The 26,550-nt window shown below is 55.4% G+C and overlaps 1 protein-coding gene across 2 annotated transcripts; it reads right to left on the bottom strand.

Annotated features, from left to right (window-relative positions):
- Positions 1–1,747: 1,747 nt before the first annotated feature.
- Positions 1,748–25,697, bottom strand: SBK1 (SH3 domain binding kinase 1). Of its 2 annotated transcripts, none has more exons than XM_081133658.1 (4): positions 24,775–25,697; positions 7,658–7,890; positions 6,103–6,305; positions 1,748–5,300 (listed from the first exon to the last, which is right to left on the bottom strand). In XM_081133658.1, exons 2-4 carry the CDS (start codon positions 7,881–7,883, stop codon positions 4,485–4,487), a joined length of 1,245 nt encoding a protein of 414 aa, XP_080989784.1. In that variant the 5' UTR covers positions 7,884–7,890; positions 24,775–25,697; the 3' UTR covers positions 1,748–4,484. The 2 variants fall into 2 exon arrangements, with proteins under 2 accessions (XP_080989784.1, XP_080989783.1); XM_081133657.1 differs by having other exon boundaries at positions 24,804–25,696.
- Between the last annotated feature and the right edge of the window lie 853 nt (positions 25,698–26,550).

Consider the following 26,550-nt stretch of genomic DNA (forward strand, 5'->3'; position numbering starts at 1 on the left):
ACCCGGATCAGGGCCGGGCATGGAGCCTGCAACTGAAGTGCATGCCCTTGACCAGAACAGAACCCAGGACTCTTCAGCCCACAAGCTGACACTCTAACGACTGAGCCAAACCGGCTAGGGCCAAGTATTCTGTTTTCTAAAAACATTTTTATTGATTGATTGGTATTAGAGAGAGAGAAACATCTATGTGTTGTTCCACTTATTATGCATTCATTGCTGAATCTTTTTTTGGGAATCTTCACCAGAGGCTATTTTTTTCCATAGATTTTTAGAGAGTGGAAGGGAGGGAGGGAGAAAGAGAGAGACACATCGATTGTTTGCCTCCAGCAGGCGCCCCGCCTGGGCCGGGGATTGACCTGCAACCCAGGTACGTGCCTTTGACTGGGAATCGAGCCTGCGACCACCCATGCCTGGGCTGACACTCTAACCACTGAGCCACACCAGCCAGGGTGATTGGTTGATTCTTGCATGAGCCTTGGCCAGGGATTGAACCCACAACCTTGGCGTATCAGCATGATGCTCTAATTAACTGAGCTAGTAGACCAGGGCCCAAGTATTCTGTTAAATAAAGGGATTATTGCCTCCAGATATCCACCCTTATCATTGCAGACAATTGGCAGATGTTCAGGATTTAGATCAAATTCTTGGGTGGGAGAACTTGACCTTCTGATCTGGTCTTGGTGGATTTTTTTTCTCGTATTTCCCCCACCTCATTTTTTTTACCCCCAGCTCCTATTTCATAGATAACTGTGTAACCTATTTAATGTCTGTTTTCCTCTTTAGAAAATAAGCTTCAGGGGATAGATCACTTGTCTTACTGATGTACCCTGGGCCCCTAACAGCATTGGGCATTCGCTCATTCATTTGACAAATTGTTACGGAGGGCCTGTTATGTGCCAGGCCCCTGCTAGGCACGGGGGTGCGAAGGGGAGTAGCAATTTGCCAACTACTGACTGCTCTTTTTAAAAAAATATGTTCTTATTGATTTTTAGAAAGAGAGGAAGGGAGAGGGACAGAGAGGAACATCAGTTGGCTGCCTCCTGCACCCTACTGGGGGTGGAGCCCACAGCCCCGGCATGTGCCCTGACCTCTGGGTGCGCGGGACCATGCCCAACCAGCCACGGCGGCCAGGGCAACACTGACTGTTCTTAGGGAACTTCCATTCTGTCGGGGAGAGACGGACGCAAACACGTGGTATTGTGCATGGTGATGATGAAGCTTCTGCCCCCTGCAGCTTACTCAGGAAGCTGACATTTGAGTAGGGACCTGAAGGACAGGAGGGAGGGGTTTGGGGGGGCCTGGGAGTGTCCCAGACAAGGCTATAGGCCCCGGGTGAGTGATGTGGCTGGGAGGCAGCACAGTGGGGGGGAGCGGGGGGATGAGGCTGGGACCTTGCGGTACCGTAGGGTTTCAAACAGAGTAACTGGTCTTATCTTCGAAGACTCACTGCGGCCTGAACACGCTCAGGAGAGGGAGCAGGGGGAGAAGCTACCGCCACAGGAAGGTGAGGGACTGTCTGGAGGCGAGCGACTCCAGGCCAGGGACCACGCCCCAGCCCTCCCCAGAACCAGGGTCCTTGTGTGCTTCATGCTCAGGCCCTGGCCTGGGCTTCCTGCAGGTCTGAGAGGTCACAGGACAGTCTGTCCTGACTGCAGACCCCACCTTAACGCCTGTCAAGTTTTCAGTTTCCAGAGTAATTCTGTGTACTGCACTACCCCGTATCAGAGACAAGACAGCCACCCAGTGGTAATTTTTCTAAATTTTTGTTTATTTTATAGCAATTGTCATGATTAGAGAAGTAAGTAACACATTTAAAAACAACCTCAGGGCCAAAGGATGCCAGAGTATTTACAAACACATGGGGGGTGGTTATCAGTATATGAGGCTCTGGGGCTGGGATCCCACCCAGGCCCTGAGCCAGGCCACCACACTGATGCCACAACTGTCCCATCAGCCACAGCATGGGGCTCAGGGAGCATCGGTGGCCTTGAGGCTCTGCTCAGGGACCTGATGGGAGATCCTCTAGCTAACTTGTGGCCCTGCCTCCTGCCCAGGGGGCTCCCCACACCCTACAGGCCAGCTCAGAGGGGCCTCTGGGAAGCACCAAAGGACAGGGGCCTGCCCAGGGTGGGACAGAGACGAGGGCGCGGGCGCACACACGCACACACACACCTCACGGAATAGCAAGGGGAGGGTTTTTTGTGTAAGTTTTTTGTTTGCTAAGTCTTCATGTCTACGGTGTTATTAACTTTTTGCTATTTATTTTTTGTTTCTTCAACAGTGACATAAACTGAGGTAAACATCTGTGACCAACACCTCTCCTAAGGGGCAAAGGGTCCCAGCCCACCGGCGGCGGCGGCGGTGGCAGCAGGGCCCCGACGGGGGCAGCCCTGGTTCCAGGCCCGCTTCCGAGCCGGGCCGTCACTGCCCCTCCTGCGCCTCTGAAGGTGGCTGGGCTACGTAACTACAGTCCCTTCCCAACTCTAACATCCTAGCTACAAAGACGAGGATCTGAACAGAGGGGTGAGGACGCCGAGGGACATCTGCTTGGAATCTCGCTTCCTAGTTATTGCAGGAGACAGGATGTCAAAGGCCTAAGGCAAAAGGAGGGGCGCCAGGACGGGCTCCGGGGGCCTGGGCGGGGCAGTGACGGGGCCTTGGCCCTTGGTGAAAGGAGGGGTTTGCTACTTACCTGGCATGTGGAGGCCCCAATGCCCGCTGAAGAGGTGGGTCTTGAGAGGGGGGCACACGAAGAGGGCGGGCAGGCCCTGGGGCAACCTGTTTGTAAACTGGACCCAGGCAAGACAGGGGGACCTATAGCCCTTTTGCGCGGTGGGAGGGGGGGTGAATGGAAGTGGGGGTTTCAGGCCAGAGGGTGGTTGGGGCTCCTCTGGTCAGCCTGGTCCACCAAGGAGCCCCCTCAAATGGCCTAGAACCCCAGGAGCGACCCTGGCAGATGGGGCCCAGGATGGTGGATGGTGCGCTGCCAGGCAGAGGGAACAGCCTCACCCATGTTGAGGTTATTGCGGGGTCCTGGGCCTCCACAGAGAGGGCAGGGCGCACGAGGGAGCCCTGGGTGAGGCTGGGTTCCTCCCGTTTGTTTTGCTGCCTAGGGGCCTGATCCAACCTGCAGGTGCCTCCTGGCCGGATTCCCTGAGGGGTGTGGTGAAAGCAGGCTTGGATGCCCTCTGGCAGCTGCCTGGTGAGAATCCTGGGGCAGGGAGGAGTTGCTGAGGCATCTGGATGCAGTCACTCAACACAAGGCTACACACGCACATGCACACACCCGTCACACAGTCACCGCCCTCCCGTTTTCTCGGCATCCCCCGTTCTCATACCCATAGTGTCACACTCCAAGACCAGAAATGTGTGAGATGTGGGGACCCAGTCAGCCCGAGGCTGATATATTTGATCCCAGCAGAAACCCAGGGGAAATTTCTGGCACAGATCACCTCGCTGCCTGCCAAACTCCAGGGCACTGTCTGGGCTGGGCAGCAAGGGCTGAGGGGATCTGAGAGGTTCCCTTGGCCTGGGGAAGGTGCAGCCGGCAGCGGAGCTGGGTCCTGCCCTGGGCTCTGCACTCACTCCCCTACCCTAGGGGTGCCAGGGCACCTGAGGCCTCTGCCCTGGGAGCCCTTCTGTCCCCATCCATCCCCTGGGGAGGAGGGCGAGGGCTACCAGAGCTCCATCTCTCAGGGCTGTGTGGCCTAAGGCAAGCAGCCCTCCTCCTGTAATCAGCGTCCTCATCAGGGCAATGGGTTGGGGGAGTCACTAGATTCCTAGGGCCTGTGCCTGCACACACACACTTTTGCAACATCCAGACATTTGCTACATTTTGCAGGGGGCTTGGCTTCTCTGCTCAAGCCTCCCATGAAACCGGCAGAACGCAGCTGAGCAACACCCTGCTCTCAGCTATTGTCCTCCTTGCAGCTAGTGCCCAGGGATCCTAAGCCTCTTCTCTGCCCCAACACTTCAGTCCCTTTTTGTGCCCAGGGTCAGTAGCGGGGGCAGGAGGGCAGGACCTGGAGTGGGACTGCGGGATGATCTCCCAGGAGGTGCAAAGGGCCAGGAGCAACTAGTTGAGGTTCCAGGGTTCAGGGAGGTGTTGGGGAGTCCACCCGCAAACTCTCTTGTTCCTGGTGTCGGTGGGGGGGCTCTGAATCCTCGGGTCTGTGTGGGCTCGGCTCCCGTGGGCAAAACCTCTGCCCCACAGGCCAGGCCAGGCCAGAGGCCTTTGGTGTCTATCTCCCCAGGTCCTCCAACGGCCAGGCGACGAAACCGCCGTCCTGCCTACTCTACTACGACTACCCGCTCCTGCAGCCCGGGCCACCGTCCTGCCTAGTCTACTACTACTCCCCCAGCCGCTGCAGGGCTGGTGGGGCCACCAGCGGGGCGCACGGGCGCGGCGCGGGTCCAGGGCGGCTCCAGCGCCCAGCCAGCTGCGTGCACAGGAACCGGCACCCGGCACCTGGCCCGAGGGCGGCTCAGACGCAGATCTCGATGGCCGTGGCCAGCACCACCTGCCCTTTGCTCTTGTCCGAGCGGCCATCGGTCCTGCCGGGGGGCCCTGGGGGGGCCAGGCCAGCCTCGGGCACGGGCACGGGCACCGGGACGGGCCCGACGGCGGGGGGCGAGGGCCGGGGGCCGCTGCCGCTCTCGGTCAGCACCGTGCGCTTGAGCGGCCCGGGCGCCTCGAGGCGCAGCGGCCCGGCGGGCGGCGCGCGGTCCCCGGCGGCCTTGCGCGCGCGGTGCGAGGGCCGGCGCCGCAGCTCGGACGTGAGCTCGTGCTTGAGGAAGCGGAACACCTCCTTGGCCGGCCCGCGCCGCTCGGGCTCGAGCGCCAGCAGCCGCTGGAACATGCGCAGCGCCGGCTCGGTGAAGCGGCGCCACTGCGACGGCAGCCCGGGCAGGCGGCCGCGCTGCCAGCGCACGAACTCCTCGAAGAAGGCGTCGGCGCCCGAGGCCGCCTCCCACGGGAAGTTGCCGGTGAGCACGCAGAAGATGAGCACGCCGAAGGCCCACACGTCCACGCCGGTGTCCACGGCCAGGCCGTCGGCGCGGCCCGCCTGGCACACCTCGGGCGCCGTGTAGGGGATGGTGCCGCTGACGCGCTTCACGCGGCAGCCCACGCGGCGCGTCATGCCGAAGTCGGCCAGCTTCACGCGGCGGCACTCGCGGTCGAACAGCAGCACGTTCTCGGGCTTGATGTCGCGGTGCACCAGCTGCCGCCCGTGCATGAAGTCCAGCGCCAGGCCCAGCTGCTGCACGCAGCGCTTCACCGTGTCCTCCGGGAGCCCCACCTGGGGCGGGGGAGGGCGCGGTCAGGGCCGCCCCTCCCCCAACGGGCCCCCTCTCCTCCGCCTCCCACCCATACCCGCTCCCGCCGCCGGCCGCTGCGGCTGCCGCTCTAGACCACCCCTTGCTGGGGCCCGGCCTCTCCTGGGCCCCCCGCCCCCACCAGCAACGGCCGCCTCCCCCCACCCGACCTGGTCGTCTCCAGCTCCCAGTTCGGCTCCTTTTCCCCAGTAACTGCAGAGACTGACCGTCCTGAGCACCCACCAAGGGCCAGGTGCCGTGTTAAGCGCCCGATCCTGTACCTTCTCACCAACTCTACAGGGGCTCCTATTATGCCCATTTCTCCTGTAGAAATGAGGCTCGGAGAGGCCTTGTCACTTATCCAGTACACGGCAGAGCACACTCAAACCTGGCACCGGCCAACTGCAAAGCCGGGTGCCTGGAATCCTCCTGCTTTCCCCACTCCAGGGCCCCTTCTCTGGGAAGCCGCTGGTGGCCCTGCTGCCTCCCTGGTCCTTCGCCCCCACCTGGTCCTTTGCAGCTGCAGAGGACGGTGCTGTTGGACTTCAGCACTCTGGCTGTTTCATGCCAGTGCGCGTCTCAGTCTGTCACCTGGCCTCCTGGCAAGTGTTTGTGTCTCCCCACTAGGATCTGAGCAGGACCTTTGTCTTGTTCACTGTGAATCCCCTGACCTCCAAACAGTGACTCAATACTCATGGATGAACTCAGTGGCCTGACTCCTCCCCAGCTCACACTCGGGGGCCCCTGGAAGACCATCTCCTCGCCCTCAGCCACCACCCCAAATACCTGAGGAGGAATGATGTCGAACAGGTCCCCAGCAGGCGCATACTCCTGGGCAAAGACGTAGCAGTCCTCGGTCTCAAACACAACGTCAAAGACCTTGATAATGAAGGGGCTGGAGGAGAGGCTGTTGGTGATGCTCACCTCCCGCAGGAAGTTCTTCAGCTTGGTTTTGCTCTTGTTCACGAATTTCAGCGCCATTTTTGTGCCTGGCAGGGCAACAGTAGTTGAAGGCCCCCTCTCTTGCCCTCCTGCACCTGACACATACCCATGCTTGTCTGCACAGCCTGTCCCAGGCACAAGGCACAATGGGGGTCCCAGAGGCCATGACCCAGCAAAGGGAGAGCACTTGCCAAAGACAATGCAGCAAGTCAGGGCTGGACTGGGTCTTCTGCACCCAGCCTGCAGCCTCCCTCCCCCCCCATTTGCTTCCTGACGTACTGTACTTATTATCCCATCTGTCCGGAACACAACTGGAATGCAGCTTCCTGAGTGCAGGGACCTTTGTTTTGTTCACTGTTATATCTTCAGTGCCTAAGGAGTCTGGTGGATAGTAGGTGCTCAGCAAATGTTTGTTAAATGGATGAATGAATAAGAAGGAATTAGGCATGGAGAGGTGAGGGCCTGCAAGGCGCATATCCCTGATCTGTGCTTGGGCAGGCACCCATGTGTCCACAGAGCGCTGACACATCACAGGCCTTGCCTTCAGCAGTTCACATTCACAACTCACACCTCATAATGACCCTATGAGCTGGGCATTAATGCTACCCTATATTACAGAGGAGGAAACCTAGGAACAGATAGGTTAAGTCACTTGTCTAAGGTCATACAGCAAGCAAGTGGCAAAGTTCAGGTGACCTCACGTCCAGTGATCTTCCTGTTGCCTTCAGTTGGCACAGAGCCCCCCGCCCCAGGTTTGTGCAGATGTGGGAGCTCATGCAGACCCCATCTCTGGCTGACTGAATGGGCAATGCTGTGAGCCTAGTGTGGGGAAGGCAGCAAGCTCAGCGGTTGTGAGAAGGTTCTGGAGCTGATGACTGGGATCTCATCCTAGCTCAAACTCTCTGCTTGACCTTGACGGAGTGACTGAATCTCTCTGGGTCTCCATGTCCTCACTTGAGACATGGAGATTGCCACACAGTCCTCATAGAGTCATCTCCCACCCTCCTTTAAGCTGGTGCCCTGTTCCAGAGGACCTACAGCTCTGTCCATTTCCCTGGGGTCAGCTATCACTGATAAGCTGGGGATTCTCCAAATACCACCACCAGCCCTGACCTTGACCTCCCCCTGAGCTCCAGATGTCCTTGGGTCCATCCCCTTGTCTGTCCCAAAGTCACCTTGGATGCTCTCAAAGCATCCAAGTCTGGGCACTCTGCCCCCAGTTTCCTCCTTTGTCCCATCTGCCAGGTCTCCTCCTCCCTGGGCCACTCAGGCTGCATCTTTTCACCTGGACCACTGCCTCTGCCTCCCTGCTGGCCCCCAGGCTCCTGCAGAGAGCACCCTAGAGCCCCAGCTAAATCCCCACCCAAGCCTTAAAACCAGCCACCTTGCAGATACTCACCTGTGCCCTTGTAGGCCACCAGGTCAACCTTGCCATAGGTGCCTTTTCCCAGCTCCCGGACCAGTTCGTAGTGCTTGGTGACATCGCTAGCAGCCAGTGTGCGGAGGGTCAGTGCCTGCATGTCTTCAGTGAGAAGGGGCACGCCTGCACCCAGCCCAGGGGCAGTCCCTGGCCCACAGCAGGGCAGGGAACGGGGTGGCTCGGGCTCTGGGCAGCCCACGCTCATCTTCTCCCTGTTGAGGGGGTTGGGGTGTGGAGTGTGACATCAAGCTAGGGCCCCTCCTCCGCCTCCTTTTTTCCTTCTTAGCACCCAGGATCCCTGGGGATGAGGTCAGATGCCAGGCCCAAGATGACCACGATGGGGCAACAAACATCTTTGCTGCATTACCTTTCCCTAAATTTCAGGACCAGGCTGAGCCACATCCCCCAGAGACAGTCGCTGCCACCTGCCCCCCCCCCGGGTACCGCCAACCTAGTTGTCTCATGCTGTCATCCAGACTGTGTCAGGGATGGTACTGACACAGAGACATGCCATAGCTCTTCCCGAAAGCAGCTAGAGGTGACCTCTGAAAATGGCTTGTTATCCACTTGACCTAGAAAACCCCACAAAATCATGCAAATCAAGAGGTTCAAATCTTTGCGTTCACTTTAAGGACACTCGTGAAACTGCCCAGGCCATCAAGGGTATGCATATTCGAAAAGCCACCAAGTATCTGAAGGATGTCACTTTACAGAAGCAATGTGTGCCGTTCCATCGTTACAATGATGGAGTTGGTAGGTGAGCCCAGGCCAAACGGGCTGGACGCAGGGCCGGAGGCCCTAAAAGAGAGTTGAGTTTTTGCTGCATATGTTTAAAACTGCAGAGAATAATGCTGAGCTTAAGGGTTTGGATGTAGATTCTAAAAGCGCAACCAGGTCATTGAGCGCGTCCAGGTGAGCAAAGCTCCCAGGTGCGGTGGAGAACTTCCAGAGCCCACGGGCGCTGGACCCACACACGGCTCCCTTGCCACACGGAGCCGACCCTACCGAGAGGGCAGGCTGCTCCTGAACCCGGACAGGAGGCTGCACAGAAGGAAAGGGTGTCCCGGAGGAAACTGAAGAAGCAAAGATTCATGGCCCGGGAGTAAATTCAGCGTCAAATAAATACTAATAAAAGTTAAAAAAAAAAAAAGACATGCCATAGACCGAGTTCGCAGGAGTGGTCCCGTCACAGTATTGATGAGCACCTGCTGCTGGCCAGGTGGTGTTCAGAGCCCTGGGGACACAGCACTGGACAGACGGGTAAGAATCCTGCCTCCTGGGACTTACCTTCTGGGAGGACATGAATGATAAACACAGTGAGCAGATGACGTATATATTATGAGAAAAGATGATATGGGCTGTAGACGAAAATAAGGCAGGGGGTGGGGAGGGCGAGGTTTGAGGACAGAGGTCACAGAGTCTCAGAAAACGCTGGCAGGATGGTGCAGTTGGGCACACACCCACAGCAGCCTTATAAACCCTCCCCACCACGGACGACAACACAGCCCGCTGAGGTACACAGAGCCACAGCTGTAGCCTGGGCCCCCTACACAAGGACTACCTGCCCCCCCAATCAAGGCCTGGCTGACCCCTTCAGCGCCCACAAAAGCTGGATGCACCCACCCCCAGAGGTACTGAGTTTGTCTCCAGATGGTATTGGGGGGCAGAGAGCTGCAGTGGGGGGAGTCCGGGCCTCGGTAACACTGAACGCCCTTTCTGGGGCCTGCATTTCTTGTCTAACGGGGGCGAGGAGGGGCAGACTAGGAGCTGTATGTGCACCAGCAGGAGAGGCTGGCATGCAGTGCTCTGTGAGCTGACCCCGGAGCCTGCCTTCTCTGCTCCCCTCCACTTCTGGTCCCAGGTGTACCTCAACACCTTCACAGCCATCCTGCAAGGCCACCCAATGGCTGAGAGAAAGCAGAGGCTTGGAGCCAGACCCTTGGGTTTGAATCTCAGCTCTGTCTAGCTGGTTGGCCTTGGGCACATTACTTCATCTCTCCGGCCTCAGTTTCCCATCTGTGAAGAGGGTATGAGTCCCTTCTCCCTCTGGGCTGCTGAGGACTCCATCGGTTAACCGATGTGAAGTGCTTGGTGTCTGGCCCAAAGTGAGTGCTCTGTCAGGGGAGCGTGTTCTCCTGACTATGATCTCCATTCTCTCGGCTGAGCTCCCCCAGAGGCTGGGAGCAGGGGTGAGTTCTCCATGAGCCCGGCACCCTCACCCTGGCCCAGCGGATCCCCTCCTAGACCCAAACCCTCCTCACCCCCACTGCCCCCCCTTCCCTCTCGCACGACCCAGCCTCCCACTTCACAGGGAGAGGAGGGGCCTGAGGAAGGAGCTCGCTGGCCTCCCACCCAGCCCCAAACAGGAGCTCCATCTGCACGTCCTCCCAGCTGGCTGGGGAGCAGGCAGCCCACTCCCGTCCTTAGCTTTGGCTCCCACCCCTTTGGCTTCTCAGGATCCTGCTCCCCCACTCAGCCCCCTCCCCTCCATTCATGAATAAGCCTGTCCTCAGAGAAGCTTCCCCTGCCTACTGCTTTTCCTCTCCTACTTCCTCAGCCCGAACATATGCCAGGAGTCCCTCTGAAATGCCACATGAATGCCCTCAGAGCGTCTCTAGCACATTTCACAGAACCCCACAGGGAGGGGTGGTGGCAGGCCCCCAGAGACCCAGTCCTGTGTCCCCTCCCTCTATCCCCCTCAGTGTGTTGAACCCAACCCTGCCATGGCACTGGCACCAACTCTGCAGTCCCAGCTCCAGGCTGGATAGCACTGGTTCCTTCTGCGACAGCCACCAGCTGGGCTAGACTGGGGGTTATTTCCCCACCAGGGTCTCCCTAGTTTCAGGGATGGGAGGGTTCCGCTCTTCCAACCCGTCAAATATCCACCCCTGCCTGGGTGGAAGATCTCCAGTGAGAGCGGGGTCCGTGGCTCTGGTGCAGCAGGGGACAGTAAGGCTGTGTCTCTGCCAGCGTCCTTGAGCCTTCTGCGGAGTGTGGGGCTCTCCCTGGGGGTGCTGATGAGCACACGCCCTCTTTGCCCTGCCCACCAGGGAGAGACGCTGGCTGCTCCGCTGACCTACTTCTCCTGAAGTGTGTGGACTCCCCAGGGCACTGAGGTGGGTGGACCACGTGTGTGCAGGCACGTGTACACACGTGTGCAGTGCTCCCACTTGGGCTTCGTTCTGCCAGGTCGCTTCAGAATGTGTCCACATCCCTGGGGAGCTTGACTGGCAGCTGCAAGCCACTGGAAGCCCCCTTCCTCCCTCCTGCAGGGACTGTTGGTGTCTGGCTCCTCCCTGCTGCTCTGGCCTCAGAGTTGCCCTGGGTAGGCACCAGCCTGGGTCTTGGGCACAGCCACAGAGTGGATTTTGCTCCCAACATTTGCCCCCTCACACCAGGTTCAGCTCATGCTCTGACCACTGCCCTGCATGGCTTCTCTCCAGCTTTAATGCCCCTCTACAGCCTCTTCCACCATTTCGGTTGCCTGCCTTCACCCCCTCCCCCACCCCAGCTCCTCGGTCTCAGTATCCTCAGGTCCCACTCCTCCACGAAGCCTTCCCTCCTGACCCAGGATTCAGACAGGGTTCGTCTCTCTCAGGGCCTCTGCTGAATCTCTTAGAATGGTCTCAGGTGTTCCCTGCCTGACCCCATCGGCAGGCCACGAGCACCCAGGCCTGGGGCTACGTCAGATTCAACTTTCTATTCATTGCTTTGGTTCCTAGAGTCCAGCTTTGGGGTTGTCCCTATCACCCCCTATCTCCTTCCCCACCTCTCTTCCTTCAGGCCTGCCCCCTGCATGGTGTCAGTGGGAGACAAGGAATTAATCCACACGCGGTCCCTGCTGCTGCGTCCCCCCAGGTACACACTGCCTCTGACCCAGTTACTGCGCACGTGACTTAAGAGGCGCAATGGGGAAGGACGGAAACTGCACTGGCCTTGGGGCGCGGCAAGCTTGGCCTTGATCCTAACGTGCACCACTTTTTAGCTGGGTGACCTTGAGCAGGTCACATCACTTCTCTGGGCCTCAGCTTCCACACCCGTATGGTGAAGAAAATAATGACAATAACAACAGCAGCAGCTAACACTTCGCACTTACTATGCATACAGCCCTGCTCTGAGGATAACCTCATCTCAGCCTCACAGCTCCAGGAGGTAGGTATTATTACCCCCACTTTCGGGGTGAGGGGAGCGAGGCACAGAGACTAACCTGACCAAGGTCATCCAGCTAGTGCTAGGACGGCTCCCAAGTCCGGAAGATGGAACACCTCCAGATCCCTCAGTATCCAGGTGAGCCAACGGGCCTGGAAGAGGGCAGAGCCTCGGCCAACGATGTGCCTACAGTCATTCAGCTCCTGTGGACAGGTGACTGGGTACCACTGGTCCAGGTGCTCACATATATCACATCCCTTTACCCTCACAGCAGCCCAGGCAGAAGGGACCAGCTCCTCTCTTCAGGGAGGACTGACACCAAAGGGGAGTAAACACATCTGCCTCACGGTGCAGCTGAAGGTATTTGCTTGGCATCAGTGGTGAACTTGACCTAACAGTGTTTTACCTCCACCATCGCCACCGCCTCTGCTCTCAGGAGCAGCTGTGAACTGCCCGGCACAGGCAGTGAGGCTCCTGGCCGGCCCAGTGAAGCTGGCACTGCACCTGCCCGCTCTCAAGCTGACTATGCTGCCCTGGGGCCCACATGACTTGCACCTCAAATGTATCTCCTCACTGGCCCCAAGGGAAGCCCTGGGCTTCCCATCTGTGCTGCTGAAAGCAGGAGGGTGTCACTCACTCTTATGGCAGCAGCCGGGGCTGTGACTACAAAAGCTCTGGCCCTGTGGGCTGGGTCTTCCTCCACCTGCTGGGAGGGCCACAGGGGTGGGGGTAGGGTTTCCCAGGCCAGAAGCAAGATTGAACCACCTATCACTTCCTGTTGGCAAGTGGCTCCAGCCAGGTGCCCCATGAAAACTACACCTGATGTGTACCCCCACTCAGGCCTACTTTGGACCCTCTGCCCCCAAGTATACACACAGTGCGAGCTTCGCAAAACTTCACTGAGTCCTCACAAGTATCCTGAGAAGGAGGGCAACATTCTTCCTTATTTCTTACAAACCGCGTGAGTATAATTTACATACCACAAAATTTTCCCAAAGTAAGCGCACAATTCCATGATTTTAGTAAATGTATAGAGCTGTGCAGCCGTGGCCAGCTGAGCGATGCTTTCTATTTTATGGAGGAAGAACAAAGCCGGAGAGGTTGGTGATTTACTATTTACAAAGATAGCCAACTGCCCACCAGAACTTTTTCATCTCCTGTAATACAGAGCTGTCTGGAGGCAGCTGTGGGCCCTGCACCTCTTGCCTCCCTTGTGTCTGGGCTATGTGACTGGACTTCCCCAATGGAATGGGAACAGAAATGACGTGTGTGTCATAGCTACACTGGGGCTTTTAAGAATGGGTAGTTTTGCTCTCTTCTTTTTTTTAAAAAGAATAGTTTAACTGATTTTTCGCAAGAGAGGAAGGGAGAGGGAGAGAAACATTGATCAGCTGCCTCCTGCACGCCCCCTACTGGGATCCAGCCCCGCAACCTGGGCATTTGCCCTTGACGGACTTGAACCAGCAACCTCCTGGTGCACAGGATAAAGTCCAGCCCACTGAGCCACACTGGCCAAGGCCCTCTATTCTCTCTTCTATGTGCTGACTTGATGCAGAGGACTCCCAGACCCTAAAAAATGGTGGATCTACAAGATAGGAGGAGGCTGGGTCCCTGGGTGTGGGAAGATTACCTGCTCTGCTTTTTTAAAAAATTTAATTCTCACCTAAGGATATTTTTCTCCCATTGCTTTTCAGAGAATGGGAGGGGGAGAGAGAGAGAGAGAAACATCGGTGTGAGAGGGACACATCGATTGGTTGCCTCCCATACGAGCCCCGACCAGGGCCGGGGATTGAGCCTGCAACCGATGTACGTGCCCTTGGCTGGAATCAAACCAGGGACTCTTTAGTCCGCGGGCCAGTGCTCTAACTGCTGAGCCAAACTGGCTAGGGCTCTGCATTTTATCTGAGCCAGAAGTAAACTTCTACTGTGTTAGGCTGCTGAGATATAGGGGCTTATTTGTTATAGAACCTAGCATTACCCTAATTCAAGGATTACGTAGCAAGCAAGCAAAAGAGTAAAACTTGAATCTCAGTGTGTCCAATTGCCTAGAGTGTGGCCAGAGAAGGTAATCCGGATGGTGATAACACTGGCGACCAAATGATACGAATCCAGTACAGGAGTAGGTGCAGGGTGAGCAGCCTATAAAGGGAAGGTGGCCTGTACTTATCCTGTCTGAGAAAAACAACATTGGCTAATATTTATTGAGCATTTACCATATGGCAGGTGCTGTGCTAACACTGTGGATTGAATCATTTAACTATCACAACTCTAGGAGGTAGGTGCTAGCTACTATTGTTATCCCCATTTTACAGAAGGGATACTGAGGCACAGATGGGCTACGTAACTTGCCAAGAGCTCATAATCAGCACAGCTGGGATTTGAACTCAGGCCAACAGGCTTCAGATCCCAGGCACTGTGTCCTTCGAGGATCCTGAAGGCAGACCCAGGCAGATAGCAACTCAAAATGAAGCAGTGCTGACTTCGCAGCAGGGAGGAAGCGGTGGGGGGGGGACAGGCAGACAGACACAGGGTGTGCATCTGTCTGGGAGCCAGTGAAGGGCAAAGTGGGACTAAGTGATACCAGCCAGACCTTTCTTACCCACTCTGGGATTCTAAGATTCTCTGTCCCCATGCTATCCCTCAGCACAGCAAACACCAAGGGTATCCTTAACAAAGCCCTCACCTGGAAAGACGCCACTGAGTGGATAATTGTTCTTGGGTGGATCACCTCTTTGGGTCAATATTCTTAAAATATGTCCATGTGAAAAAGCAGCTACCAGATGGAATTTCAGGTACTGAGTGGGAACAGGGAGCCCCTCTGCCCTCCCTCACCTGCTTCACTTATGCTTCCCATAAAGCCAGGGCCTGCAGTTTCGTTCCCTTAGCCTGTGTCTGAATCAGCTCCCACACCCCCACACTCTCCCCTCGCCTGCCTCCAGGTTCTGCTCCTCCACCCCCCTCTCCTATTCATGCCATAGATAAATTTTCTGAAGAGCAGATTGGATCTGATTCTTGCCTAGCTCACATTTTCAACAGTCTCTTTATTTATCTTAATTTTTTTTCTTGTTGACAGTATTACAGATGTCCCTGATTCCTGCCCCCCCTTTGCCCCTTTCAGTGGTTTCTTGAATGGGCCTGTGAGGTTTTTCCCTGCTCAGCACCAATTTCCCTTTCTTCAGGGAATGGCCTCTCTGGGCCCATGTGGTTAGGTAGGGTTGTCTCCACCCTGCCTTTAGGGACAGGCCTGCCCCAGGCCTGGCCAACCAGTGGATCCATCCCATCTTCCAGGTCACTGTGGCTCTAAGCATGTGGGTCAGGCATGCCTAAAGCCAATTATACTCCTGAATGTTTGTTTCATTGATCAAAATATTTCCCTTTCGCAAAAACCAGTTTGAGTTGAGTTTATGTAACTTGTAACCTAAAGATTGCAGAGAACCCTACCTACTCAAGCCCAGGCACTATGTTAGGTGCTGATGTAAGGTGAGTAGGTTAGAGTGATGTATCAGATATAGGGTATAAGCTTACAAATCAGAAAGGCAGATAAAATAAGGACTCAGATAACCATGAGGCAGGAAGGCAACGGTCAGTGCTCCAACATTTCCAAGGAGGGCACTGGCAGTGGGGATCAGAGTGGCTTCCTGGAGGAGGTGACACCTGAATGAGCCTTGAAGGGGATTAACAATTCAGCAAGAAACCAAGAGCTCCCTGAAAGCAAGCCCCATGCCTTAATCATCTTGCTATTTCTAACACTTAGTCAGGGCGTGACAAATGCTGGGTGAATAATTCTTTAAGTGTTTGGGAAGTTGTAACTTTTTATATCTTGGCTTTTCTGTATGTGATCCTACAGGCACATAGCTATTTTCCTAGGGGCCTGCATGAGGTATCATTAGCCCCATTGTACAAATGAGGAGGCTGATGGCCAGAAGAGAACAGTGTTTGCTCAAAATCACATAGAAAGCCAGTGGCAGGACTGGGCTAACGGCCAGGGTGTCTGTAGGACAAGGTGCTGCCTCCCTCTAGCAACTCCAGCCCCAAGCAGAGAATGGGAGTGGCTGTACTGACACTGGTCACTGTGAACAGAGAGGCTGGAGGTGCTATGATGAGAATAATAGTGGAGAGGGCCCTAGCCAGTTTGCCTTGGTGGTTAGAGCACCGGCCCAGGGACTGAAGGGTCCTGGGTTTGGTTCCAGCCAAGGGCAGGTACCTTGGTTGCAGTCTTGATCCCTGGGCAAAATCCGGGTGCGTGCGGGAGGCAGGCAATTGATGTGTCTCTCTCACATCGATGTTTCTCTCTCTCTTTCTCTCTCCCTCTTCCATTCTCTGAAAAGCAATGGAAAAAATGTCTTCGGGTAAGGATAAAAAAAAAATTAAACATATTAAAAATTAAACATATTAAAAATATTAATAATAATGGAGAGGGAAGTGATAATAATAGCTAGCACTTAGGGAAACCCTGTCTTCTGCCAATTGCTTCACATAAATTAACTCACCTAATCCTTGCAACATCCTGACTCAGGGACTATTAATCATTCCAATTTGTAGATGAGGAAACTGAGGCACAAAAATCAAGATTATCCAGTAACAGAGCCAGGGGTCAAATCCAGGCATAATCACTCCAGTGTCCAAAAGCTTAACCACTATGCTTTACTGTCTCTAAAATAGAGTAAAATTGTCACCTATTTTCTCAACATGCCAATGATTTACATTGCTGTTGCCATTCAATCTTCATAGCAACCCCATTTTACAGATAAGGATGCTGAAGCCCAGAGGGGTTAAGCAACTTGCTCAAGGTCACTCAGCCAGTGAGGGGCAGAGGCAGGGATTGAACCTTGAACTTCCTCTGCTCTCTCTCTCCTCTACTCTGGGTCTCTGGTTTGCGGCCCAGGCCTCCTACTAGTCCCATTATCTTCAGCACCACAGATGTGGACAGCACCCAGGCAGGCCCAGCACCAAGCAGAGGCCAGGGGAGGCCTGAGGAGGGCAGGCCCCCAGGGCTGGAAAGCATGGCCACAACCCAAGTGTCAATCTGTAGGGGTTTGGTTAAATAAATGGCAGTACATCCATACATGCCTTTCCAGTGGCCCTTGAACCCGCTTGAGCCAGAAGGGACTTTGGAGATCATGTGACCCAGCTCTCAAATTTTCCACGAGAAGAGACAGAGAAGAGGAGCTGGGACTTTCCCACGATTGAGCAGTAGAAACTAGGAATAACTTCTTCCCACTGCCCTTCTTACCAGGGCAGCCTGGGGGGTCCCTTGCTGCCAGGCTTGGCTTCTGGCTCTGGCCTCTGCCTCAGCCTCCCCTCCCAGCCAAAGCAGTCTGCTCCTTCCCTGGGGCACATCCTTGGTGGTTATTAGTAGCCTGTGATGCTGTCCACTTGCCCTTCCCTCGCCACAGCCCTGGCCTCTTCCTCCTTCCCCGAGCCCCTATGGCGGGATGGAAGGGGGGATGCAGCTTAGTTTAGGAGCCCAGAATCCAGGGTCAGGCATTCCTGGGTATGAAGCTTGAGGTAAGTCACTTACTCTCTCTGTGCCTCCATTTTCTTATCAGTAGAATAGGAACAGTAATGGTACAGATTAAAATATTAATAACAGCCAACATTTGTGAAACACTCAGAGTATAAGTACTTTATTCCCATTACAGTATATACTTTACAGCTCAGGAAACTGAGGCTCAGAGAAGGGAAGATTAGTTGATGTCCAGTGTCACACAGCTAGATGTGACTTAGAGACAACTTTCTGACTCCAGAACACTCAGTAAGGATTTGTTAGCATCTGTGATGTGCTTAGCACAGTTCTGGGATCTGGAATATATTCATGAGCCAAACAAACAGCCCTGCTCTCAAGGAGCTTATATTCTAGTCTGGAGGCAACAATAATAAAGACAAGGAAGAGATATATGCCAGACAGTGAGAAGCCTTTTTTTAAAAAATTGATCTTAGGGAGGGAGGGAGGGAGTGAAAGAAACATCAGTGTGAGAGAGATACATCAATCAGTTGCCTCCTGCACGTGCCCTGACCAGGAACAGAGCCCACGACCTTCCAGTGCATGACACTCTAACCACTGAGCAACACCGGCCAGAGCTGGACAGTGAGAAGTCTTCAGGGGAAAATAGCAGGGAGAAGCGAGGAAATGCCAAGGGTAGGGAATGAAATTGTAGATAGGGGTCAAGAAAGGTCCTACTGAGAAGGCTGCACATGTGGATGTTGTGGTGAAAGAGCCTTCCCAGCAGAGGCACAGAGGGACTGTGTCTGCTGAGCTCCCTGAGGAGGCCAGCAGGGGTGCTGAGTAGTGGGTAAGGGGTAAGAGCAGGAGGTGATGGTAGAGGTAAAAAGGGGATGGCAGTGTACAGGGCCTTGGACGCCACAGTGAGGACCTGCCTTTCTCTCTGAGATTCATGCCAATCTCTGGACCTGAGCAAGCCCTTCCTGAAGCCATCTGTGTGCCAGGCCCTGAGGGGTGGAGAGACAGCATGACCCCCAAGCAGCTTGCACTCAGAGACGCAGAGGCCAGCCTGCCATAGCACTCCAGCTGTCCTTGGAGTGAGGCTGGGAAAAGAGGGGTGAGGGAAGCCTTAGAGGCTTCCTAGTCCCAGGGTGCAGATTCCTCCATGCTGCAGCTCTCACCTGCTGCAGCCCCAGATGAGCAGAGGTGTGGGGTCAGGAAAGCTGATTAACAGATATGTCCGGGACTGTGGCTGAAGCTCAGATTAGGACTTTTTTTTTTTTATCTTTTTTTTTTTTTAATATATCTTTATTGATTTCAGAGAGAGGAAAGGAGAGGGAGAGAGAGATAGAAACATCAATGATGAGAGAGTCATTGATCGGCTGCCTCCTGCACGCCCCCAACTGGGGATCGAGCCCGCAACCCGGGCATGTGCCCTGACTGGGAATAGAACCCTTATCGCCTGGATCCTAGGTCAATACTCAACCGCTGAGCCACACCCAGCCGGGCTCAGGTTAGGTCTTGTTGAGTCTTTCTGTCTGGTCTTGCCCTGTAGACTGTGAGGGAATGAGGGAAAAGTGGGCAGAATCTTGCCTAAATCCTAGATATGGAACCTTGAGTAAAGATCTTCATACCTGAGACTCTATTTCTTTTTAACCTATAAAAATGGGGCTGCCTTGTCAGTGTGGCTTGGTTGGTTGGAGTGTTGTCCTGTAAACCAAAAGGTGGCAAGTTAGATTCCCAGGCAGGGCACATACCTAGGTTGTAGGTTCGATTCCCGGGTCAGGGTGCGTACTGGAGGCAACTGATTGATGTTTCTCTCTCTCTCTAATCAATAATATAAAAAAAGTGGGGCTAACATCCCCTTTCTGCTCAGGGCTTTTGAGGACTAATATTAAGAGTAGCCCGGAGTGGGTACTCAGTGCCATGCAGAGCACTTTACACACATTCATTCAGTTAATCCTCACTGTGACCCTACAAGTCAGGTACAGTACCATCCACCTTTGTTATAGATGAGGGATCTGAGGCTCAGAGAGGTTAAGCACCTCATGCAAGGTCACACAGCAGGATCTAAGGGTTGTACTTTTTATCACTAAACCATGTCAACTGTGGGCCCCACTCCTCCTTCTGGAGACACATGGGGTCAGAGCTGGCAGGCATGGGAGGATCTCCCTGCTATGGTGGAACTGCCCTGGGGCAGAGATTTCTGCAGCCTCTCTAGGTCCTGACCAGGAGGAGGAGGTGACCCTGTCTTGTGCAGTCTCCACCCCTGTCCCTCAGGGCCGTCCCAATACTCAGAGGCATTTAGGATATTCTCTGCCTCTCCCATGACTGGCTAAAGCCACAAGGAGTAGAGCTGGTGTAGAGAAATCAGTGACCTCTTTCATCCAGACCAAGTCATACCCCAGCTCATTTGCATATCCCGCCAGGGTGTGGCAGAATAAGAACATTTAAAAAGCAGGCACTGCTGCACATGCTTTACCTGCAAGGGGTTCTTTAATCCTCCTTACAACCCTAGGAAACAGGAGCAGTTATTCCCATTCCACATCAGAAGAAACTGAGGCACAGAGGACAACTGCCTTGTCCAAGGTCACGTAGCCAGTGAATGGTAGAAGTAGGATTCAGACCCAGGCAGTTTGCCGCCAGTTTCACACAAACCCCTGGGGGCTCAGAGCTGGGCTCAAATCCCCGCTCTGGGTTAATGCTGTTCTCAGCACTAAATGACAAAGCAATGGCCAGTGCTGGGCATGGAGTACTTTACATTGAAAAATGCTCCCCTGCTTCCTTCCAACCCTGGTATTACTAGGCTCCCAGCCAGGCTATGGTGGGGACTGGGGAAGGTGGGTGGATAGGAGAGGAGAGGGGCCTTTAATTTTAATTGGCCCCTCTAGGCCTAACTGCCACAGTTTCCTGAGACCAGGAGAGTAGGGGAGGGAGAGGATAGTTTGGGGAAAACCCTGAGTCTATTTGGGATGCTGGTCCAGGTTCTGGCCTGAGGCCCATCTGCCTGGGGCAGAAAGCCTGGGGACAGAAGCCAGACAGGCGGAACACCTAGACAGCAGAGCTGGGAAGGAAGAGGGCCTCAACTACAGAGCTAGGGCCAGGCCACCCTAGATCCCACCCCTCAGGCAGAGTCAGGGGCCAAGGTACTGGAAGGGCCCTCACAGACCCTCAGGCTTGAACCCCACCCCACCCACCTGGAGCAGGGACTCCTCCATGCTCTTAAGCAGCACACAGTACTGCCTCTCAAACACTCACTTCCCCTTTCATGGGGATAGCACCAAAAGCCCCATGGCCTCTCCAGACAGGCTATAGGAAAACCAAGGTGGTTACCAAGGCTTAGTCTCCCACTTGCCAGTGCACCTTTAAATAAGAGCCAATAGTTATTGAGCACTTTCCTATGCTAGACCAGGTCCTAGGCCCTTTTCATGCTTTAATTCAGCCTCCCTGATGACCCTGAGGTAGGTATTATCATTGTTTTCCACATGAGTAAACTAAAGCTCAGAGAGGTTAAGTGACTTGACTAACATCATACAGCACTAAGTGGAATTCAAACCCAGGCAGGGTCCAGAGCCTGTGCTCTCAACTATGGTGCTCTGCCATCCCTCCAACCTCGGGCTGCTGTACACCTTCATCCAGGAAGATGGCACACTCCCTTCCAGGGCCATGCCGAGTGCCTGGTACCCAGTGCTGGCCTCCGGCCCCTGACCCAGATACTTGGCAACACCCATTGGTTTCATGGTTTAGGGAATGTTGATATTTTTGAGTGACTTCTGAATCTAGGCCCCATCTCTCCTGCCTGACCCAAACTAGAGCAGCTTGGTCTCAAGTCCTAGAAAATTAGAACAAAGAGGAAGCTTATAGCTTCCAATTCCTCTCTAACACATGAGTAAACTGAGGCCCAGAGAATAGTCCTCCCCTGAGTCCTCAGCAAGACCTGAGCCTTTTGCTCCTGGGTGAGTGAGACAGTTAAAACAGGTTTTTGGCGGCTGAACCCTTCTAGCATAGGGGAGGGGGCACAAGATGCAGCAAAGAGTAGAAAGTGGGACCAGGCTATTGATACTCTGGAAGGAGGAATTCAGGCTCACTTTATCACAGCCTTAAGACCCCAGAGGGGTGCTGCTCTATGCATGTTCTAACTTGGCCCTGGGGAGGCAGGGAATACATGGGTGTGCAAGACATCCACAAAAGAAGGTCATTCACAGAGCAAACACTTTCTGGCCTCCACCTCAAGCCTGCAGAGCCAGCAGGTCATGTTAATGAGTGAACAGGCAGGTGGGGTCTGGGGCAAGCTGGAGGGTGCTGCTCTGTCTAAAGGTTGCCACTGTCACCCTTTGGCTCTTGCCTGGGTTTGCCACACCATCTGCTTTTTCAATAGGATCCAAAAATCAATATTTGTATGTGAAATTGTGTTTTTTAGCATTGGCAGCAAATGCAAATATGAGAAAAACAAGATTTGGATGTGTCAATATCAAAATGTATCTAGAAGCTGTATTTTACATGTGTCATATATTATTCTGGGTTCTGGGGTCAGACAAGTCGATGCAGTGAGGATGAGACAGATCTGGTCTCATCTCCTGGAGCTCAGCGTCTAGATGTGGAAACAAACTCTCACAGCACATGTAGACACATTCTACTGTCTCCAAGCCACCAACCCCTCAACCATTTCAATGCAGCTCTCCATGCTGTGGCAGCCCAGGTAGATCAAAAGGGGAGGTAGAGGCAGAGAGCTGCTCCTGAGCCATCCAAAAGTGAAGCTTTTCAGGTCAGGAGAACGGCACACAGTGGAGGGAGGGAGGGAGTTAGGGGACATGGAGATGAGCCAGAGGTGAAATAGAGGGTGATGAGCGAACAATGGGAGATGACACTTGGGAGGCAGTTTAGGGCCAAACTGCAAAAGGTTTTGACTGTGGTTTAGTCCAGACTCAATAGCGAGCCACTGCAAGTTAGTGAGAAGGGGAGATCTTACTCCCTGTGCCCCTCTGGCCTCTTGACAGTTTTCCCTAGTCAGAGTGACTCAAATCTCTGCTTTTTATTTTTAAATCTGTTTTCTATTTTTTATTTCTTTTATTTTTTAAATATATCTTTATTGATTTCAGAGAGAGGAAGGGAGAGGAGAGAGACAGAAATATCAATGATGAGAGAGTCATTGATCGGTTGCCTCCTGCATGCCCCCGACTGGGGATCGAGCCCACAACCCAGGAATGTGCCCTGATCAGGAATCGAACCCCGATCACCTGGATCCTAGGTTGACGTTCAACCGCTGAACCACGCCCGGCCGGGCTTTTTATTTTTTATTATTGATTTCGGAGAGAGGGAGGAGAGAGAGATAGAAACATCAATGATGGCCCAGCTGGCATGGCTCAGTTGTTGAGCACTGACCTATGAACCAGGAGGTCACAGTTCGATTCCCAGTCAGGGCACATGCCAGGATTGCCGGCTCAGTCCTCAGTATGGGGTGTGCAGGAGGGAGCCAATCAGTGACTCTCTCTCATCATTGATGTTTCTCTCTCTTTCTCCCTCTCCCTTCCTCTCTCTGAAATCAATAAAAACATAAAAAAAGAAAGAAAAAAAAAGAAACATCAATGATGAGGATCAGCTGCCTCCTGCATGCCCCCTATTGGGGATCGAGCCTGCAACCCAGGCACGTGCCCTGACCAGGAATCAAACCGTGACCTCCTGGTTCATGGGTTGACGTCCAACCACTGAGCCACGCAGGCCTGGCTCAAATCTCTGCTTTTTAGCCTCTCACTCTACTCCCTTGCCTGTGGGTCACATGACAAGGCCCTAGGCTCCTGGGAACCCTCTGTGGAAAAATGAACTCCTTCAGAATTGGAGAGGACACACCTGGATGCTTCTTGAGGCCCAACTGTGATCTACATCCGCCCCTCCAGCTACAGAGTGAGTGATTCACTTTCTGTCATTATCTCTGAGAGATGCCACACGCTTACCCAAGATCACCCAGTCTTCAGGGCAGTTGGCTCCCCCACAGCTTGTGCTGAGGGGAGTTGCCTCAACTGTCCTTGAATTTGCAGGAGGGGCTGTCAGAGATATGGCCAGAAGCACCTCCCACCCTTTCTCCTGCTGATCACATTCTCCACAATGGGTCAATGCCAGCAGCAGGTGGGGTGGGGGCACTTGGTATTAGAAAAGGGGAAGAGGAGGAATTGGCCACAGAGGCTCAGGGACCCCAAGTCTGCAGAAGGATGGGGTTCAAGTGCTTCAGGTGTGGGGGGTCAGAGCTGGTCAGCTGGGCCTCACCAGGCTCACTTCCAACTGAACATGGCCTGGGCAAATTGAGGACAGCCCAGGAGTCTGATGTACAGGAAAGATCAGGAAAGGAGATCAGGATGAAGTGAAAGAGAACCTTGATGCCAGTGCCTTGTACATCAGAGACACTAGTTAAGTCTGTTGAATGAATAAATGAACAAAGAAACTCCTGGTGGGGCTACCTGGACCCAGAGCCCTGCCTTCTTTGGCACCGCTGCTTGCCTGTAGAGGGCTCAGAGAGAAGAGATTGGTGGAAACCCCAGCAGCCCAGAGTGCTTCTTTGGCATCATTCAGCTCCTTCTGATTCAGAATTTCAGGGTACAACATCCCCGGGCCTCTCATCTTTCCATGAGCCATGGGGCCTGGAGTTCAGCACCTCACTGAGGGCCAGGCTGAGGTACTGCCTTGTATGCGTCCTGGAAAGCTAAAGTGATAACCTAGAATGGTCCTTTGGTTGTCCAGAACATGCTGACCCAATCTGAGGTTTGGCCCTGGGTGTTTTGGAGGTCAGGAGAAGGGAAGGCCTTGGATTTGCTGTCCCTGGGGCACCAGGGGACAGAAAAGTGCCTGACCTGAAATGGCTTTATCGGGACTACCTCCTCTCCCCAGAAACCAGTGCCTCACTTTGGAAAGGGCTTGCCCCCTCCCTGTCCCGCAGGGAGCACAAAGTGGCCTGGGTGAAGACCCCCACCGTGGTCGGGGTGCCGGGCATTGGAGTCAGAGAAAATAAGAGATTCCCACCCATTCTTTCAAGCACACCCATTCCCTGCCCTCTCACAGACAAAGACACACACCCAAAGCCCCAGCCATTACCCTAAGACCACACACTACGGGTCCCCTCACCTGCAGACACCCCCAAATCTTCTCCCAGAAGGGATTTCACCTGAGAACTCAGCCTGGCCTCGGGGAGGGGGGTAGGGGTACATATTCTCCAAAGGCGGAGGATCCAACAGCTCCAGGCTCGCAGTTTTTTTGGGGAGGGGACTCTACCTTCTTCTCCCCTCTCTGTGGCTCAAGGCGCTCTGCCACCACTCCCCCGTGGGGACGGGGAGCTGGGCCCCGAACCCCAAGGCCAGGGTGTGAGGTGGGGGAAGGGAGGAGGGGGCGGCTCCTCCAAGCGAGACACAAAGAGACGTCCTTCAGCCTCGGCTCCATGGCGACGCTGGGGAGGGGGCAGCGCGCACGGGTAGCTCCATCCCCACCCGCAGGTCTGGGGGCCTCGGAGGCCACTCACCTGCTGCTCCGCACCTGCGCCCGGCTTACCTGGGCTGGGGCCGCGGGGACGCCGCGGCGGGCGGCCTGGGCGCCGTCTCGGTTTCCGTCCGCCCGGCCCGGGGGCTCAGGGCGCCACGGCCATGGGCTGGGAGGCGAAGGGCGCCGCGAGGGGCTCAGGCGCCCGGGTCCCGGGGCTTTGAGTGTGTGCGTGTCGGGGAGGGGTGTCCCCGAGGCCTCTTGCTGGTGAGGGAGAGCTCTTGCTGTCCTCGGGTCCTTAGATTTGGGGTTTCTGTGTACCGGAATTGGGGGGATCTAGGACTCCCTGGTCTGGGGGCGTCCTGAGCTGGGTCTCCGTGTCTTGAGGTGTGGAGTTGTATTGACCAGGATCTTGAGGGGGTGCCGCAATCCCGGCCAGGAGGGTCACTGCGTTCTCGGTCTTGGGGGCGCCCGGATTAAAGAGGGGGAGTCTTCGCGGTACCGTAGGGACGTCGCTGTCTTCTGAATACGGAGGAAGTCTTCGCCTTCCCCGGCTGGGGAGTCGTTCTGGGTTGGACCTGGAGGCCTCCCCCCGCTTTCCTGGGGTTCTCTGGGTTCTGGATGAAGGGGGGGATCCCCACGCTCCCCGGCCGCGGGGGCTTGCTGAGTCCCGGCCACCCGCAGGGGGCTGGGAGGAAGCTCCTCAGCCGCTGGGGGGCTCCGTCGCCGCCGCTACGAGCAACCCGGTCCTGCGGCCCCGGACCCCGGCCTGGTCCGGGCTCTGGCTGCGGCTCCGGCGCCGGCTCGCGCTCCGCCTGGTGCTCGGGCCCCGGTCCCGGCGCCCGCCCGGGCTGCGCTCCATCGCGGCATCGCGGCTCCGCCCTCCGACCCGCGCGCACCTGCCCGCCCGGCTCGCGGCTCCACCCTCGGGGTCGCGCGCCGCCGCCGCCCCTTTGTCCGCCCCGCTCGGCGCGCGCCCCTGCGCACGCGCACTGGCCCGGAGCGCGCTCCCCCCCCCGCCCCCCCGCCGCGCCGGCCCGCCGCGCGCCGCGGGGCGCAGATGCTCCCGGCGCGGAGGGAGCTGCGCGCGGCGCCCCCACTTCGCTTTCCGGCCTCGCTGGGTCCTAGCGCCGGTACCATCCCTGCCCCCCCCCCCCCCCCGCCGGTCTTTCTAGGTCAGAGCCCACGAGGGGGCGAGAACGAGGTTAGAGAGGACTCCAGGGAGTCTGAGAGGGTCACCTGGTCCATCCTCCTGGCCCTGCGGGACCAGACTGCCCCAGACTGTCCCAGTCTGTTCTTGTGGGGTGGAGCCTGTGTCTATTTCAAGGAGGGAAACATCCAAGCTCTGCAATAGAATACGCATTCATTTATCTGTCCGTCAGTCATCCGTGCACCCATGCACCCATCTGTGCATCCATCCATCCATCCATCCATCCATCCATCCATCCATCCATCCATCCATCCACCCATCCTATTTTGAGCAAGACCTTGAAAACTAACAGCCCACCCAGAGAAGAGGTCTAAAGTGGAACCTCGGAGGTCATGGCCAGCCCAGGTCCTGAGGTTCTGGACCGGTTGTAAATAGCAGTGACTACTCATGGAATGTGCAGGGCTCACCAGACAGAAGGGAGGAAAGGGGGTTCCAGGAGAGGGAGCACCATGTGCAAAGGCATCACCCAGGTGGGAAGGAGCACTGCCTGGTTACCTGGCAGGGAGTAAGGTGGATGAAGATGCAGATGAGACAGGGACAGCTCGTCCTCCCAGGTCCTACTCTGTCATCCATGCAGCCCCAGCAACACTGCTTCCCTAAGGAGAAAGT

This window comes from Miniopterus schreibersii (assembly GCF_964146895.1).
Source record: "Miniopterus schreibersii genome assembly, chromosome: 3".
In the NCBI taxonomy this organism is placed as follows: Eukaryota; Metazoa; Chordata; class Mammalia; order Chiroptera; family Miniopteridae; genus Miniopterus; species Miniopterus schreibersii.